Below are 16,187 nucleotides of genomic sequence, written 5' to 3'. Positions count from 1 at the left end.
TAATGACTTGTTCTTCTGATTTTCTTTGAGTGTAGATCTATGTTTCTCCCAAGCATATTTTTATGCACTTACTATTGGTTGACTACCTACCTATGCTGGAAGTCTATTTAACCCCTTAACACCAGCGTTTCCCAGCCCTTTAAGTTGTTTGGATTATGTGACCGCCATGATTGGCTGTCACAGCGGTCACAAGCTTGCTGTTAGGTGCCAGTATTTGTAGCGGGAGTTTACAGGGTGCGAGCTCTCTGCAGAGGTTTGTTTACATTTTGGTACGCAAATATCTCGGTGTCAAAGCCCACCTTCTGAGAGGTTATATATTTGCATACCGCCGGCACGAAGAGGTTAAAGTATCAACTACTTCTTTGGTAAAATAATACGTTAAGGTTAGTGTTAGACTTCCTCCTGCTAGCTTGAGGTCATGTCCCTGTGTTCCTGAGCTCATCTTTACATTGAACATACTGCCCTATTTAACCACTTTACCACTAGAGCATTTTGCTGTCTTATGTCTGGGCCAGTTTTTGCGATTCGGCGCTGTGCGACTTTAACTGACAATTGCGCGGTCATGCGACGCCGTACCCAAACAAAATTTACGTCCTTTTTTTCCCACAAACAGAGCTTTCTTTTGGTGGTGTTTGATCACCTGTGCGATTTTTACTTTTTACGCTATAAACAAAAAAAAAAAGCGTTTATTTTGAAAAAATAACAATATTTTTAACATTTTTTTATATGAAATTCCCCCCAAAAAAGATGTAAAAACCAATTTTTTTTAAAATTTTTGGCCAATTTGTTTTCTGCTACCCATGTTTGGTAAAAAAAAAAAAATCGCAATAAGCGTATTTTGATTGGTTTTGATTTGGTTTGCGCAAAAGTTACTGCATTTACTAACTAAGGGAAAGATTTATGTAATTTTTGGTGTTTTTCTTTTTTTTTAGTAATGGCGGCGATCTGCGATTTTTTTTGCGGGACTGCGACATTGCGGCGGACAGATCGGACCCTTGACTGACATTTTTGACACTTTTGGGGGTACCAGTGACATTACTGCAGTAATCAGTGCTATAAATATGCATTGTTACTGTAAAAATTACACTGGCAGGGAAGGGGTTAATTTTATTGGAGAGGGAGGGGTTAATGTATGCCTGGTGCTTACTGACGTGTGGGGGGGGGTGACTGTGTGAGCCAGGGACAGATCGGATGTTCAGCTATGCTGAACACTCCGATCTGTCACTCCCTGTCACTTAGGAGATCCGCCCGCTCTGTTTACACAGGCGGGCGGATCTCCACACTGGATTCCCCGACAATCGGGGCAGAGCAGCGGCGATCGCCGCCGCTCCTCCCCTGGCCCGACTCCCGCTGTGAATGAAAACAGCGGGAGCGCGCCTCCGGCGGCGCGCGAGCGCCGCCTACAGGGGAGGAGTCTAGCGACGTAGGTCTACGTCGCTAGACGATAACGAGCCACTGTGCCGCAGTAGCAGCACAGTGGCTAGTGGGAAAGTGGTTAAAGGGTAACTCCACTTTCATGGGGGGAAAATAGCAAATAAAAAAAAAAAACAATATAGCATATACAATTGCGGCACAAATCATATTGTAATTGAATGTTATTAAAAATTACCTTTCCTTTTCAATCTGCAGCTGTTGTCATTTTCTGAAAATACAATGCAATATGGCTACCTGGAGCTGTTCTGTACACAGAATGTATACTGACCACACCCCAGAAACATCATTTCCTGCTTGTGTGATTGGCTCACCAATTTTCCCAGAAGTCTGCCTAAAATACAAATCAGATTTCAGGCAACCCCTGCAACATTTTTGGTGAGATACTTCCAATAGGATAAGGTGACCAGATTTTTAAAATGAAATCCGGGGACATTTTTTATTGGCAAATGGTAAACTAGTAAGCATATTTTCCTCAAATAATATATATAGTGTTTGTAGTATGTGTTTATGGAATGATTGTATGATATATATATGTTATTTCTCACATTTTGTCCATGAGATAAAAAAAAAAAAAAAAGATAATATTTTTGTAAATATTTTATTATGTCTTTTCATGTCATAACACTGAAGAAATGACACTTTGCTACAATGTAAAGTAGTGAGTGTACAGCTTGTATAACAGTGTAAATTTGCTGTCCCCTCAAAATAACTCAACACACAGCCATTAATGTCTAAACCACTGGTAACAAAAGTAAGTACACCCCTAAGTGAAAATGTCCAAAGTGTCAATATTTTGTGTGGTCACCATTATTTTCCAGCGCTGCTTTAACCCTCTTGGGCATGGAGTTCACCAGAGCTTCACAGGTTTCCACGGAAGTCCTCTTCCACTCCTCAATGATGACATCACAGAGCTGGTGGATGGTAGAGACCTTGCGCTCCTCCACCTTCCGTTTGAGGATGTCCCACAGATGCTCAATAGGGTTTAGGTTTGGAGACATGCTTGGCCAGTCCATTACCTTTACCCTCAGCTTCTTTAGCAAGGCAGTGGTCGTCTTGGAGGTGTGTTTGGGATCGTTATCATGTTGGAATACTGTCCTGCGGCCCAGTCTCCGAAGGGAGGAAGAGATCATGCTCTGCTTCAGTATGTCACAGTACATGTTTGCATTCATAGTTCCCTAAATTAACTGTAGCTCCCCAGTGTCGGCAGCACTCATCATGCAGCCCCAGACCATGACACTCTCACCAGCATGCTTGACTGTAGAGTCACACTAGGGAAGGAAAATGGCTAATTGGGCCCAATTTGGACATTTTCACTTAGGGGTGTACTAAGCCAGTTGCCAGTGGGGACAGCAAATTTACACTGTTATACAAGCTGTACACTCACTACTTTACATTGTAGCAAAGTGTCATTTCTTCAGTGTTGTCACATGAAAAGATAGAATAAAATATTTACAGAAATGTGAGGGGTGTACTCACTTTTGTGAGATACTGTATATTGTACATACACTGAGCAAAATTATAAACACAACACGTTTGTTTTTGCCCCCATTTTTCATAAGCTGAACTTAAAGATCTAAGACTTTTTCAATGTACACAAAAGGCCTTTTTCTTTTAAATATTGTTCACAAATCTGGCTAAATCTGTGTTAGTGAGCACTTCTCCTTTGCCGAGATAATCCATCCACCTCACAGGTGTGGCATATCAAGATGTCTATTCACACGTACAACTCATGTGACTTCTTAGGTCGCAAATGCTGATATGCTTCATCACGCCTCTTTTCAGTGTCAGCTCATTTATTTACATCACTTGGTCAGCATGGCCTTGGTTATCCCCATACATCTTCCACTTTTCTTTACTGCTTGTTTTCGCCTCCCTTTGAGGTTACTTTCTTTCAACACGCGTTGCAAGCTCGTCTCCAGTGGCACTCAACCCGACCACTCACGTTTTCTTGTCTGTCTTTCTCCATAGGTCAGTGAGCTCAGGTTGTTTCATCCTGCATAAGGTTAGACGTTTTTCTCGCAGGTAATATGACCTACATAAACACATGCAGGGCTTTGAATGCTTTTACCCGGGGGGGGGGGGGGTTGTCACGTTTTAGGGGGAGGGGCGGGCTTAGGGCTCTCCTTCACGCCAAGTTAAACCTGGACCTCCATGTTAGCTTTTCCAGGTTCCTGGTCGCCAGATTAGTCTCGGCCACAACCAGGGCCTCTATTCTATCAGGGCACGAGTGAGGTGGGTAGTATACGGGATACTCTCCCACATCAACATGCAGCACTCTTTATTCATCTCAATACCTCACGTACATGAATTGGGCTGCCGGTCTGGCACTTAGCTACTGTCACATTTTCTTTTTTACCTATTTTTTGAAAGACATCTCCTTCAAACTATGCAGACACGGTTGCTAAACAGTTGTTTGCTGACAGTGCAGGCGTTAGCAGGCCAACCATACGTCACCTACTACACAACGCAATATTCCTACTTAGGCCACAACCAGACTACAGCTTCCCACCCCAGTACGCCCTGGGGCTCTGGTTCACAGGTCCGTGCATGACACTGACCAGGCACCCAAGCTTTTGGTTTTTTGGCCAGTCACCTCCTGGCTAACCTCGATTACCCCGCACTCTTTAGCGTTCACCGGAATGCATCGTGTTCTCCACTACGCCTGACGTTCCTATTTCTGTTCTTCCTTCCCCCTGCTTCTTACATACTCCGTCTCTTCTCTGCTGTTCTCATTTTCCAAAACTCTTCTTAAACATACTCCCTCCCCCCCCCCTCTTTTCTCATTATAGCTGGAGTTATGTCACAGTCTGGCAGGGAGGACCTTGCCTTCGTCCCTCCCTCACCTACCGTAGGTTCAGAGCCAGACAGCTCTCAGATCCTAGGGGATGGACTATCCCCAAGCTCACGGCAGAGCTGCGGTGTGGGGCCATTCCCCATCCTGGCCAGGAAACTGTACCTGGCACCCAGCAGGCATCCCTGCAGTCCATCTCCTCAGCTCTCGCCCAGCTGCACACCATGATCGGCACACTGACTGCAGCAATCTCCGACATGCAGGTAAGAGTAGGAGTCCTAGAGGTGCGCCCAGCGGTGACTAGACACGTCACAGCGCCCATCTTTGCACTACCACCCACAGGTACGCCGGACACTAGTTCCACTATTTTTCCTGCACACCTCGTCCCTGCTGGCATCAGGAAGAACATTTTGGAAGGAAAGGATGTTAACCTGGCCTCCCTGCTCATCTCGGTCCACGATCTGGCCAATAATAAGTTCTATGCCTGGGGGGACATGTCCGTGGTTCTGAAGGCCAAAGACCCCAGGTTCAATCGCAAACTGTCAATCACCGAGTTTGTGCTCTCCTTCGGCATGTTTAGGGACGTGTTGTGCTCGGTCAACCCCCAGTAGGAGGGAAGAGATGGATTTTTACCTCCATGCTGTGGTTGACTTAGGGTACAAATATGGAGGCTCTGCATTTTACAACTACCACCACTCGTTCACAGCCAGAGCCGCAGCCAAACTAGCCCAGTTCCAAACCAGCATGAATTGGAGCATCGTGGACACCGAGTTGTTCTGCCGCCACTTTGCAAGTCTGCGTTTCCTGCTTTGCGTTGTTTGCCAGTCCTCCACCCACACGGCAAACTGGTGCTCCAACACAGACGCCAGACATTCCTTGACTTTCCCCTCTACCTCTAGTGCTGCTCAAGGCATGCTTGCCCCTATGCAACATCCTCAGGTGGACAATTTGGGACAGTCCGTCCAGTTACTAGGCAATCTGCAAAAACTTCAACCAATGCCGACTGCTCCACATTTGTGTCAACTGTCATAGAGCTCATTCCAAGACCACATGCACCCTCATGCGTCCCAACTTATCCTGACTGAGCCGGGTGAACGTACGATGGCTGGAGTTCTACCTTTCCTCTCACCTGTCACCCGCATACGCACTATTCCTGGTGTGCAGGTTTATCTCTGGATTCCACAAGGGGCTCATCACCCTACCGCATACCACCTATGAGTGCAGGGACCTCTGCTCAGCCTCCACTGAAGAGCAGGCTATTGATCTGTTGCAGACCGAGCTGGACTGGGGATTCATTATTGGCCTAGTCGCTGAGTCGCTATTTGAGAAATGGAGACTTAGCCCTATTGGGCTTGTCAATGGCAAATTCTCAAATAAATTACATTTGGTGTACAACTTGTCCGTGCCTCATTACTCCCACATCCCCAGTCTTAACTCACTGATTCCTTCCGAACAGTTCTCTCTCTCAAGTATGCGTCCGTTGACTTAGCTATACAGTCCATCATTAGCGAAGGCACGGGTGCATGGCTGCCTAAAGCGGACATTTCAGATGCTTTTAAGCTCTTACCTGTTGAACCTTCCTTGTGGAAACAGCACGGCATCATATGGAGAGATTCATACTACTTCACTACCAAACTGACCTTTGGTTCAAAGAACAGTTCAAGGCTCTTCAAAATGTTTGCCCAGTCCCTCACCTGGATCCTAACTCACCAGACGCAGTGCCAGAAAGTCATCCATTACCTGGACAACTTCCTGCGGACAGCCTCAGATTTAGACACATTACCAATTCTGCCAGCCTATCCCCTGACAAGCTGTCCCGGATTAGGGCGGTCTTTCATGCCTTCACCACCTCATGAAGCTGCACCAAGAGACAGCTGCAGTCCCTGTTAGGCATGCTGAACTTTGCTATGAGGATTGTCCCTTGGGGGCGTTCCTTCATTTCTCGCCTCCTGTTAATTTTTAGTACCAAAAGCGGTAACCCCGAGCCACACCCCACAATGTTACTCACTTTCCCTGCGATCGCCCACCGCCCTCCCCGCCGTCTTGCCCGGCGTCCTCACACTCTCTCCCCGCTCTGTGCATGGCCAATTGCCGGCACTTGCCTTCCAGGTCCCTTCCCTTCGAGCATTGTGACACAGGGGTGGAACCAGCGGCAAATTCAAAAGTGTAAATACACAAATGAGATGATACAAAGCTGTGATCCTAACGGATTACACTGTATCATGCCATTTCAGCACAGGATTGCACCTGGTGACTTTTCCAGTGCCCTGCCTGTGCTTTTCCAGTGCTTTGTGCCTGGAAAATTTTGAACGACCATGGCGTCCAAAAAGTGTTTTTTTGCGCAAAATCGCTTTTAGACTAACTGGAAAACAGCGACACGGAGTTACTTGAAGAACTGAGCGATATCGATCCGTGGGAAAATTCGTCATCAGGTAAGGAAAGTGAGGACAGCGACGATTCTGATTTCTCTTTCTGGCACATCGCTTGTGCAATTTGGGAAGAATATCAAATGATTCTTCAGAATTTCCAACGGAGCTATGTGCCAGAAAGAGACATCAGAATCGTCGCTGTCGTCACTTTCCGTACCGGATGACGAATTTTCCCACAAATCGCTATCGCTCAGTTCTTCAAGGAACTCCGTGTCGCTGTCGCTGTTTTCCAGTTAATCTAAAAGCACTTTTGTGCAAAAAGAACGCTTTTTGGACGCCATGGTCGTTCTCAATTTTGCAGGCACAAAGAACTGGAAAAGCACAGGCAGGGCACTGGAGTCACCAGGTGCAATCCTGTGGTGAAATGGGATGATACAGTGTAATCCGTTAGGATCACAGCTTTCTATCATGTAATTTACTGTATTTACATTTTTGAAATTGCCGCCGGTTCCACCCCCCTGCGTCGCAACGCTCGCATGGAAGGGAACCGGAAGACAGGTGCCGGCATCAGCTGAGCACAGAGCGGGAGGACAGCGGGGAGAGATGGCGGGGGATCGCAGGGGAAGGTGAGTTTTTTAAAATATAAAACAACAGATTTCCATGCAAAACAATGTACTGCTTTTAGTACAGAAATCTGGACATAATCAGACCACCAGGGAGGTTAATGACCAGGCCATTTTTTGCGATTCAGCACTGCGTTATTATAACGGACAATTGCGCGGTCGTGCGACGCTGTACCTAAATAAAATTGATGTCCTTTTTTCCCAAAAATAGAGATTTATTATGGTGGTATTTGATCACCTGTGCAATTTTTATTTTTTGCACTATAAACAAAAAAAATAGCGACAATTCTGAAAAAAAAAAAAAAAAAAACAATATATTTCACTTTCTGCTATATAACATTCTCAAAAAAAAAATGTAAACGTCAGTTTTTTGATTGGTTTGTGCAAAAGTTACCGTGTCTATAAACTAGGGGAAAGATTGATGTCATTTTTATTTCATTTTATTTTTTTACTAGTAATGGTGGCGATCTGCGATTTTTAGCAGGACTGTGACATTGCAGCAGATTGATCGGACCCCTAACTGACATTTTTGACACTTTTGGGGGGACCAGTGACCTTGCTACAATAATCAGTGCTTAAAATATGCACTGTTACTTTAATAATGACACTGGCAGGGAAGGGGTTAACCTAGGGGTGATCAAAGGGTTAATTGTGAGCCTAGGGGTGTTTTCTAACTGTGAGGGGAGGGACTTGTGAAATGATTATAGAGACCTGTGATCCTATATAGAAGGATCACAGGCACTCTGTGATAATTTCAGAGAGAACAACGGTCGGCTGTGTTTACAACAGCTGACCGTCCTCTCTCAGCTGGGAGCGATCGCGGGTGCTTGGCGGCAAACGCAGCCGCCGGCCCCGTGGATCGGCATCTCCGCTGCCTAGTGGGGGTGGGCGCCCTCAGGAGCGCTCCTGTGGATCGCCGAGCAGGTACGGCGATTCGCGCAGCCGAGCCAGCCTGTCACAGTATATATGCGGCGGGCGGTCGGCAGGTGGTTATGGGTAGTGTTCAGCAACCTCAACGTGCCCATAGCGGGGCATAAAGAGAAAGGCCCCGCGCAGTTCATCACCATCCTAGGAATCACCCTTGACACCTGCTCTATGCAGGCCAGCCTACCCCCTGAGCTGTCCGGGATTAGGGCGGTCTTTCATGCCTTCACCACCTCACAAAGTTGCACCAAGAGACAGCTGCAGTCCCTGTTAGGCATGCTTAACTTTGCTATGAGGATTGTCCCTCGGGGGCGATCCTTCATTTCTCGCCTCCTGGTCTTCCTTTCCTATGCACAGGACCCCAATCAAACCATCAGGCTAGACCAGGAAGCTGCTGAAGATCTAGCAATGTGGGACAACTTCGTTGAGAACTGGAATGGCGTATCCATGTTCATCCCAGCAGCTTCAGCCTCCTAACCTCCTATAGTAACAGATGCAGCAGCCTCCACAGGCTTCGCTGCCATTTTTGGCATCCATTGGTTTGCAGGTCCATGGCTGCAAGAAATCCTCCTGGTCCCCGGGTTCAGCCAGACGTCCTCATTGATCGAGATTTACCCTATAGTTGTGGAAGCTCAGGTCTGGGGACACACCTTGGCAGGGCAGACCATGGTCTTCTGCACTGACAACTTAGCCACGGCTGAGATTGTCAACAAAGGCAGGTCCAAGTCCCTGGCCATCATGTCCTATCTACGCAGGCTGGTGCAGATATCCCTTCACTACAATTTCAATGTGCACTGTGCTTACATACCTGGCAAGTGCAATCTCGCAGTAGACTCACTGTCTTACCTCAATTTTCCTTTGTATTTATTACAGAGACCTGAAGCCGACCGACCTCATTTCCTACCCCACCTTGGTCGCAGCTAACAATGGGCTAAAAGACCACCTTCACAACCCTACACTGCTCATAAACTGGTCACTGTCGCCCAACAGGCTGAAGGCCTACCGCACCTCCTGGAATGCCTATGGGGATTCCTGGCCACATGCCCCGGGACAGGCACAGGTCACATTAAGCACGTCCTGGCCTTTATGTTTTACTGCCACAGTCATCTGAGCCTGTCCCATAAAACTATCAGACTGTACCTAGCTGGCATCAGCATTTCCTCTCCCTACAAGCCCCTGGGAAACCCTCTTTGTTGGCGACCCATGCGGTCAAAGCATTGCTGCGTGGCACCCAGAAACATTTGCCCATGGCCAGTAGCAAACGCTTGCCCATATTAAGTTCCACGTTCGGGACATGTCAGCCATCCTGTCACAGTCCCCAGCCTGGTCATAGAAGTGGCTTTCTACCTGGCCTTCTACGGCTTCCTACGGCCTGGTGAGTTCACTTACTTGCCAGGTGCTACGCAGGTGCCATCTGGCCTACCTTCAAGACCATTTTGTCCTACATCTGGCAGTTTCCAAAACTCATCAGTCCGGCATTGGGGTCGACATCAAATTCTTCTAGACCCACAATGAATGGTGTCCAGTAGCGGTTCTGGATCAGTTGTTATCACGCCTGCTGAGCTTAGCTCCAGCCCATTGTTGCCTTTTCCTTCCAGCCCACTAACAGCTAGCCAGTTCATCAGACATGTTCGCATCCTCCTGGCTAATTTAAGCCTCACCCCTAACCAGTTTGCTGGGCACTCCTTCTGGATCGGAGCGGCACGGGGTGCCAGGTAATGTCATCAGAAGATTAGGCAGATGGAAATCCTCCTGCTTTACCCAGGAAATTTCGAATCCCCAGAATGAAATGTCGCAAGCCTTCACCAAGCTTGCCCAATAAACGTCATGTATACCTGTAAGGAGAATACTTGTAATGAGTGGAGACCAATGGCCGACAACATCAGGCAAGCTCAGTTCTCAGGTCTGCGAGAGATAGGAAAGTCTGAATTACTAGACCAATAATCCGTGTTGGGGTCACAAGCCAAGGTCGATGCATAAGGAGAGTTTTGTAGTTGGGGTAACAAGCCAAAGTCGTTTTCCAAACAGCAATAGAAGTAGCTCAAGTAGTATGCAGGATCAGACCACAATAATCTGGTGACAGGAAGTGCAGAGGCAAGGCTTATATAGGAAGTTCATGGGAGGAGCAAGGAGTTCAAGGCCCAATAGCAATCAAGACACGAGCCAATGTTGTCCAATAGATCAGGCAGGGATCTTTCCAGTGTCCAAGATAGCTCAGTGAGAAGAATCAATGCCAGACACAGAAGAGGTCCCAGGTTCAAGCCCAGGTCCTGACAATACCAATAAAACAGCTATACCTATCCTGGTATTTTTGCCCCCTTTTTGGTGTGCTGACCAGGGCACACCTCAGGTCTATGTGGTTTCACGTCTATCTCGGTTGAAGGGCTCCGACCATAAATTAGAAGGCCTGTGTTGTGGCCTAAATTTATGGGAGGAGCCCAGGAGGGGTATTTAATCAGCCCACTCACCTGTGTTCCTTGTCCGTTCCAGTGCACAATACCCTCCCTCCCATCCCCTTTGCAGGGCACTTCCTTCACATCCCTCTTCTACAATCAACTATTACTTATCTTGGGTATGCCCCCTTTTTGGTGTAACGACCAGCTGACCAGGGCACACCTCAGGTCTATGTTATGTTGTGAGTCTTGTGGCGTCTTTATGTGGTTTCACGTCTATCTCGGGTTGGAGGGCTCCGACCATAAATATATATATATAGTCACACACACATATATTTTTTAACACTACACATTATTAGAAGGAGACTAAATTACTGTATAGATACACTATAATGATATATCACAAGCTACAATAATATGTTTTTTTTTTTTTTTTTTTTTTTTAACTTTAATACACATTATTTGAGGGGAATACTAATGATAGATAATTAAATGTAAAGTGCAATTATTTTTTTATTACAGGTACTTGTACTTATAATGCCGTTGATTTACTCAGCACTTTACATACATATTGTACAGTCCCATCAGTCCCTGCCCTGCCATCAGTCCCTGCCCTCATTCCAGAGTTTTCCTCTTACCAGCTGGAGCCATACATTCGTTGTCATAGTCTCTTCTTTCGCATTCTGTCAATGAAAATAAAATCAGAAAAAAATGTTAGAACTGATGTTGCAAGTGATATTTTATTATTATTATTATTATTAATAATATTTTTTTAATTATTTTTTTATTATATATTTATATTTTACACAGCACTTTCCATATTGCATAATCACATCCCGCGAGAAGCCTACAATCTAAAGCTGGCCATATTCTAGTCCAGTTGTGTTCAAAACCCTTTAATTTTAAATAAATTCATTTCGTTTTCTAATTGTTAGTGGGGTCAAAACGATGTTCTTTTTCAACTGTAGTGACGAGAATATTTGAAGGAGCAGGATGGAAACTTTTTCTCGAATGAACACATTTCTAACAGCCAATGTGGTTCCGGTTTGGAGAAGTCCATCCACTCCAAAATGGAATGTTAAAAGCAAACAAAATCAGTAATTTCCAACGACATTCGTCAAGTTGTTGTACTGAGAGTTTTTGCAGAAACTTTCATTCAATACTCTACTAGTGTATGGCCAGCCTTATGTAGTAAGTAGACTCTATGAGCTGAGAGACTGCCTGAGGTTAAATGGAATTTAACGGACAATTGCGCGGTCGTGCGACGCTGTACCCAAATGAAATTGATGTCCTTTTTTTCTCACAAACAGAGCTTTCTTTTGGTGCTATTTGATCACCTGTGCGATTTCTACTTTTTGCGCTATAAACAAGAAAATAGCGACAATTTTGAAAAAATAATATTTTTCAAATTTTTTTATATGAAATTCCAAAAAAAAAAATGTAAAAATCACATTTTTTTAACATTTTAGGCCAATTTGTTTTCTGCTACATATTTTTGGTAAAAAAAGTCGCAATAAGCGGATTTTGATTGGTTTGCGCAAACGTTATTGCGTTTACTAACTAAGGGAAAGATTTATGTCATTTTTATTGTTTTTTTTTAAACGAGTAATGGCGGCGATCTGCGATTTTTTTAGCGGGACTGCGACATTGCGGCGGACAGATCGGACCCCTGACTGACATTTTTGACACTTTTGGGGGTACCAGTGACATTACTACAGTAATCAATGCTATAAATATGCACTGTTACTATAAAAATGACACTGGCAGGGAAGGGGTTAACTTTATTAGAGATCCAGGGGGTTAAGTGTGTCCCTAGGGGCGTGCTTCTAACTGTGGGGGCGTGGCTTGTGATGTAACCACAGAGACATGGATCCTACATAGCAGGATCGTGTAGTCTCTGCAGTTACACCAGGGAGAATGACAGGCAGCTTTGTTTACATCAGCCGCCTGCCTTTCTCCCTCTCCAGCGGGAGATCGCGAGTGGCCGGCGGACATCAGAGCCGCCGGTCACTCGCGCTGGAATGTCAGGGAACGAGCGGGGGCGGGAGCCCCTAGAGGCTTGTGGGCGAGCGACGTACCGGTACGCCGTTTTGCCCAGGAGTGGCTGACTGCCGCCGTATATAGTCGTGGTTATATAGTGGTTAAAGCCGGCCATTGATGGTTTGAATCTCGGCCAGTTCAGTAGGGACCGGCCGAGATTCGAACCATCTCTTGGCATGCTGGTTTTGCCTAAGTTGCTCAATCGTTTGATTTGGGTATAACCAGCATGTCGGATTTTTCATGCGATTATTGGCAGAGGCCATAGCCGCTAGCAATAATCACTGTGTGTTCTCCCGGCAGGGACGGCTCCACGGGCCCTCCGCCTAGAGAATAGAATAGGTCCACGGGAGGGATTCCCTCATCAACACTGATGATGGTGGAATAGAGAGATTTTGTTTCCTGTAGTTGCATAAAATAAAATCGCACCATTTATGGCCGACTTAATTCATGCACACACTGTCTTCCAGTTGCAAAGAAACCCTAGCAATATCAAAGTGTCCTGTTGCTGTTCCAGTCGCTTCTATACAGAGCTCTGTTACCTGAAACTGCTATGCATGCATGACTATGGGTGACCTTTCACCTCTGACCTCCTAAGACTCAGTAAGTTAGGCAAAATAAGGAGAAAATATATATCTATTATAGGTAAGCCTTTACATTTATGGTCATAATAAATATACACTCACCGACCACTTTATTAGGTACACCGGTTCAATTACTTGGTAACACAAAACATTAATCAGCCAATCACATGGCAGCAGCTCAATGCATTTAAGCATCTAGACGTGGTGAAAACGACTTGCTGAAGTTCAAATGGAGCATCAGAATGGGGAAGAAAGGGGATTTAAAAGACTTTGAATGTGACGTGGTTGTTGGTCCCATACGGGCTGTATTTCAAAATCTGCTGATCTACTGGGATTTTCACACACAACCATCTTTCAGGTTTACAGAGAATGGTGGGAAAAAGAGAAAATATCCAGTGAGCGGCAGTTGTGTGGAGGAAAATGCCTTGTTGATGTCAGAGGTCAAAGAAGAAGACTGGTTCCAGATGATAGAAAGACAACAGTAACTCAAATAACCACTCGTTACAACCAAAGTATGCAGAATACCATCTCTGAACGCACAATGCATCGAATCTTGAAGCAGTTGGCCTACAGCAGCAGAAGACCACACCGGGTGCCACTCCTGTCAGCTAAGAACAGGAAACCGAGGCTACAATTCGTACAGGGTCACCAAAATTGGACAGTAGAAGATTGGAAAAACATTGCCTGGTCTGATGAGTCTCCATTTCAGCTGCAACATTGAGATGGTAGGATCAGAATTTGGTGTAAACAACATGAAAGCATGGATCCATCCTGCCTTGTGTCAACGGTTCAGGTTGGTGGTGGTGTGATGGTCGGGGGGGGGGGATAATTTCCTGTCACACTTTGAGCCTCTTAGTACCAGTTGAGCATTGTTTAAACGCCATGGCCTACCTGAGTATTGTTGCTGACCATGTCCATCCCTTTATGATCACAGTGTACCCATCTTCTGATGGTTCCTTCCAGCAGGATAATGCACCATGTCACAAAGTTCCAATCATCTCACCACTGGTCTCTTCACCATGACAATGAGGTCACAATGGCATCCACACTCACCAGATCTCATCCAATAGAGCACCGTTGGGATGTGGTGGAACGGAAGATTCGCATCATGGATGTACAGCCGACAAATCTGCAGCAACTGTGTGATGCTATCATGTCACTATGGAGGAAAATCTCTGAGGAACGTTTCCAACACCTTGTTGAATCTATTCCATGAAGAATTAAGGCAGTTCTGAAGGTAAAAGGGGGTCACACTTGGTACTATCAAGGAGTACCTAATAAAAAGGCTGGTGAGTGTATATATACTTTAAAATTTGCGCACTTCCTGTAGGATCGGTTAATTCCCCCCCTTTTTTTTTTTTGTCTTTTTTTCCCCTTTTGGAAACTGCATAGCTGTTTATGAAATTAGGTTTTTTTGCTTTTGTATGGTATGAATATATTTGCTATTATATTTGAATTTTATTGTTGGTATCACTTATGAGCTATAATATTACAAAGATTGGAAAATGAAGTGGATCCTGAGGAAGCTCTTTGTGGGCGAAATGCATCGATCCAAATGTTCTTCATTGCTCATTGGTGTATAGATGTTCTTACCATATGTTTATAGCTGTGATCAAATGTCTTTTATATTAATGGGGGGAAAAACTTTTTTTAATCTGTAAAATAAAAATAGATCTTTAATCTGTACTATTTTGTTATTCGGTGTGTTTTTAGCAGTGTTTAATTTTGTCTACTAAAATATTTGCGCCGACTACATTAACACTATTTTTAATTTAACGACTAAAATACAACTAAAACTAAAATGGCATTTTAGTCAAAAGACTAAGACTCAAACTAAATCAAAATTTGCTGCCACTGATTTTTAGGCACTTAATACTCCCCATTTCACATAGTCTCCATGACCCGGGCACTTTTCTTGTGATATATATTTTTCTTAACCTCTCAGATCACTTACCAGGGAGATGAGGTTGGTCAGCGTGAGTTTCAGACGGACTTCGATGATGTCATGGATGGATTTGACGGGACGAGAGTTTTTGTCGTAGTTGGAAAACAAGTCGTTTAACAGCTGACTCTCCTCACTGGCCAGCGAGTCTAATAGACAAAGGAACAGCCAATCAGCAAGCATAATGTACAAAAATTCACCCCCTAGGCAGAGGAAGGCAAGAAGGCGGTTAAATGAAGCTAATGTTTTGTAAAACTTAGTGACATTTTAGGTGAAACTATTGGGAGTTGATGGGAGATGAGATGTCCTTCTTGAACTGGGTCCGATTGGTAGCGGTTGTTAAGTTGGGAATATCCAGAATGCTGAACTTCAGACAAATATGAATGCATATTCACTTGTATTTTATGGGTTAGAAAGTATTTTTTATAGCTAAAATGGACCTAGGCTGAAAGACTGCATCAATGTTCCTTAATGAAATATTGATATCCCCCGATACCAGAGACATACATTTCAGCTAGTGCCAAACTCACAATGGAATGTGGTCTCTGGAAATTACATTAACAAGTCATTCATTACCATTTCAGACAGCATCAACACATCTCAGCCATACCTACTGGACACTAACAATTAGACTTTACATATAGATTACAGAAGACACCTGAATACATTGATAAGTACTTACATATTAACACATCAGACAGCTGAGCATAGACGGGAAGGCCCATCCACAAATAAGCAACTTCAGACACAAGACGTCTCACATTTACATCAATGTGTTAGGGACAACAAAACCTTTCATGTATTGTCTTATTAGATATATTCTATTGTTAAAACTGACCCATGGATTGTACACCAGTTTAAACTGTTTTTTTCCCGCTGAAATGACCTATAAATGTGTGAGCTGTAAATAAACAAATCAGATGTATGTCCACCAAGCTTGAGTGCTGTGTGCCTGTACATCTCCTGGCCAGAGGGGGAAAATTCACTGCACGAGGGAGTAGAACTGAAGGGTCGTAGGTCTGGGACCTAAACGCAAAATCATCTTGCAACTGCCTTTTGACGTGAACGAGTTAACATAGGCTCAACTATT

The 16,187-nt window shown here is 44.8% G+C and overlaps 1 protein-coding gene across 2 annotated transcripts in view; it reads right to left on the bottom strand.

Annotated features, from left to right (window-relative positions):
- Positions 1-16,187, bottom strand: part of LOC309552379 (acetylcholine receptor subunit epsilon-like) — a 66,150-nt gene that overhangs the window by 30,866 nt on the left and 19,097 nt on the right. For both annotated transcript variants that reach the window (XM_082253323.1, XM_082253322.1), the window contains exons 2-3: positions 15,110-15,246; positions 11,173-11,217 (exon numbers count right to left, since the gene is read on the bottom strand). In XM_082253323.1, the coding sequence (XP_082109449.1) occupies positions 11,173-11,217; positions 15,110-15,246 (182 nt within the window). The remainder of the gene's footprint in view (positions 1-11,172; positions 11,218-15,109; positions 15,247-16,187) is intronic.

This window comes from Pelophylax lessonae, assembly GCF_965119305.1.
Source record: "Pelophylax lessonae genome assembly, chromosome: 4".
In the NCBI taxonomy this organism is placed as follows: Eukaryota; Metazoa; Chordata; class Amphibia; order Anura; family Ranidae; genus Pelophylax; species Pelophylax lessonae.
The sequence above is the reverse complement of the archived record's forward strand: the minus strand, read 5'-3'. Positions and strand labels throughout refer to the sequence as shown.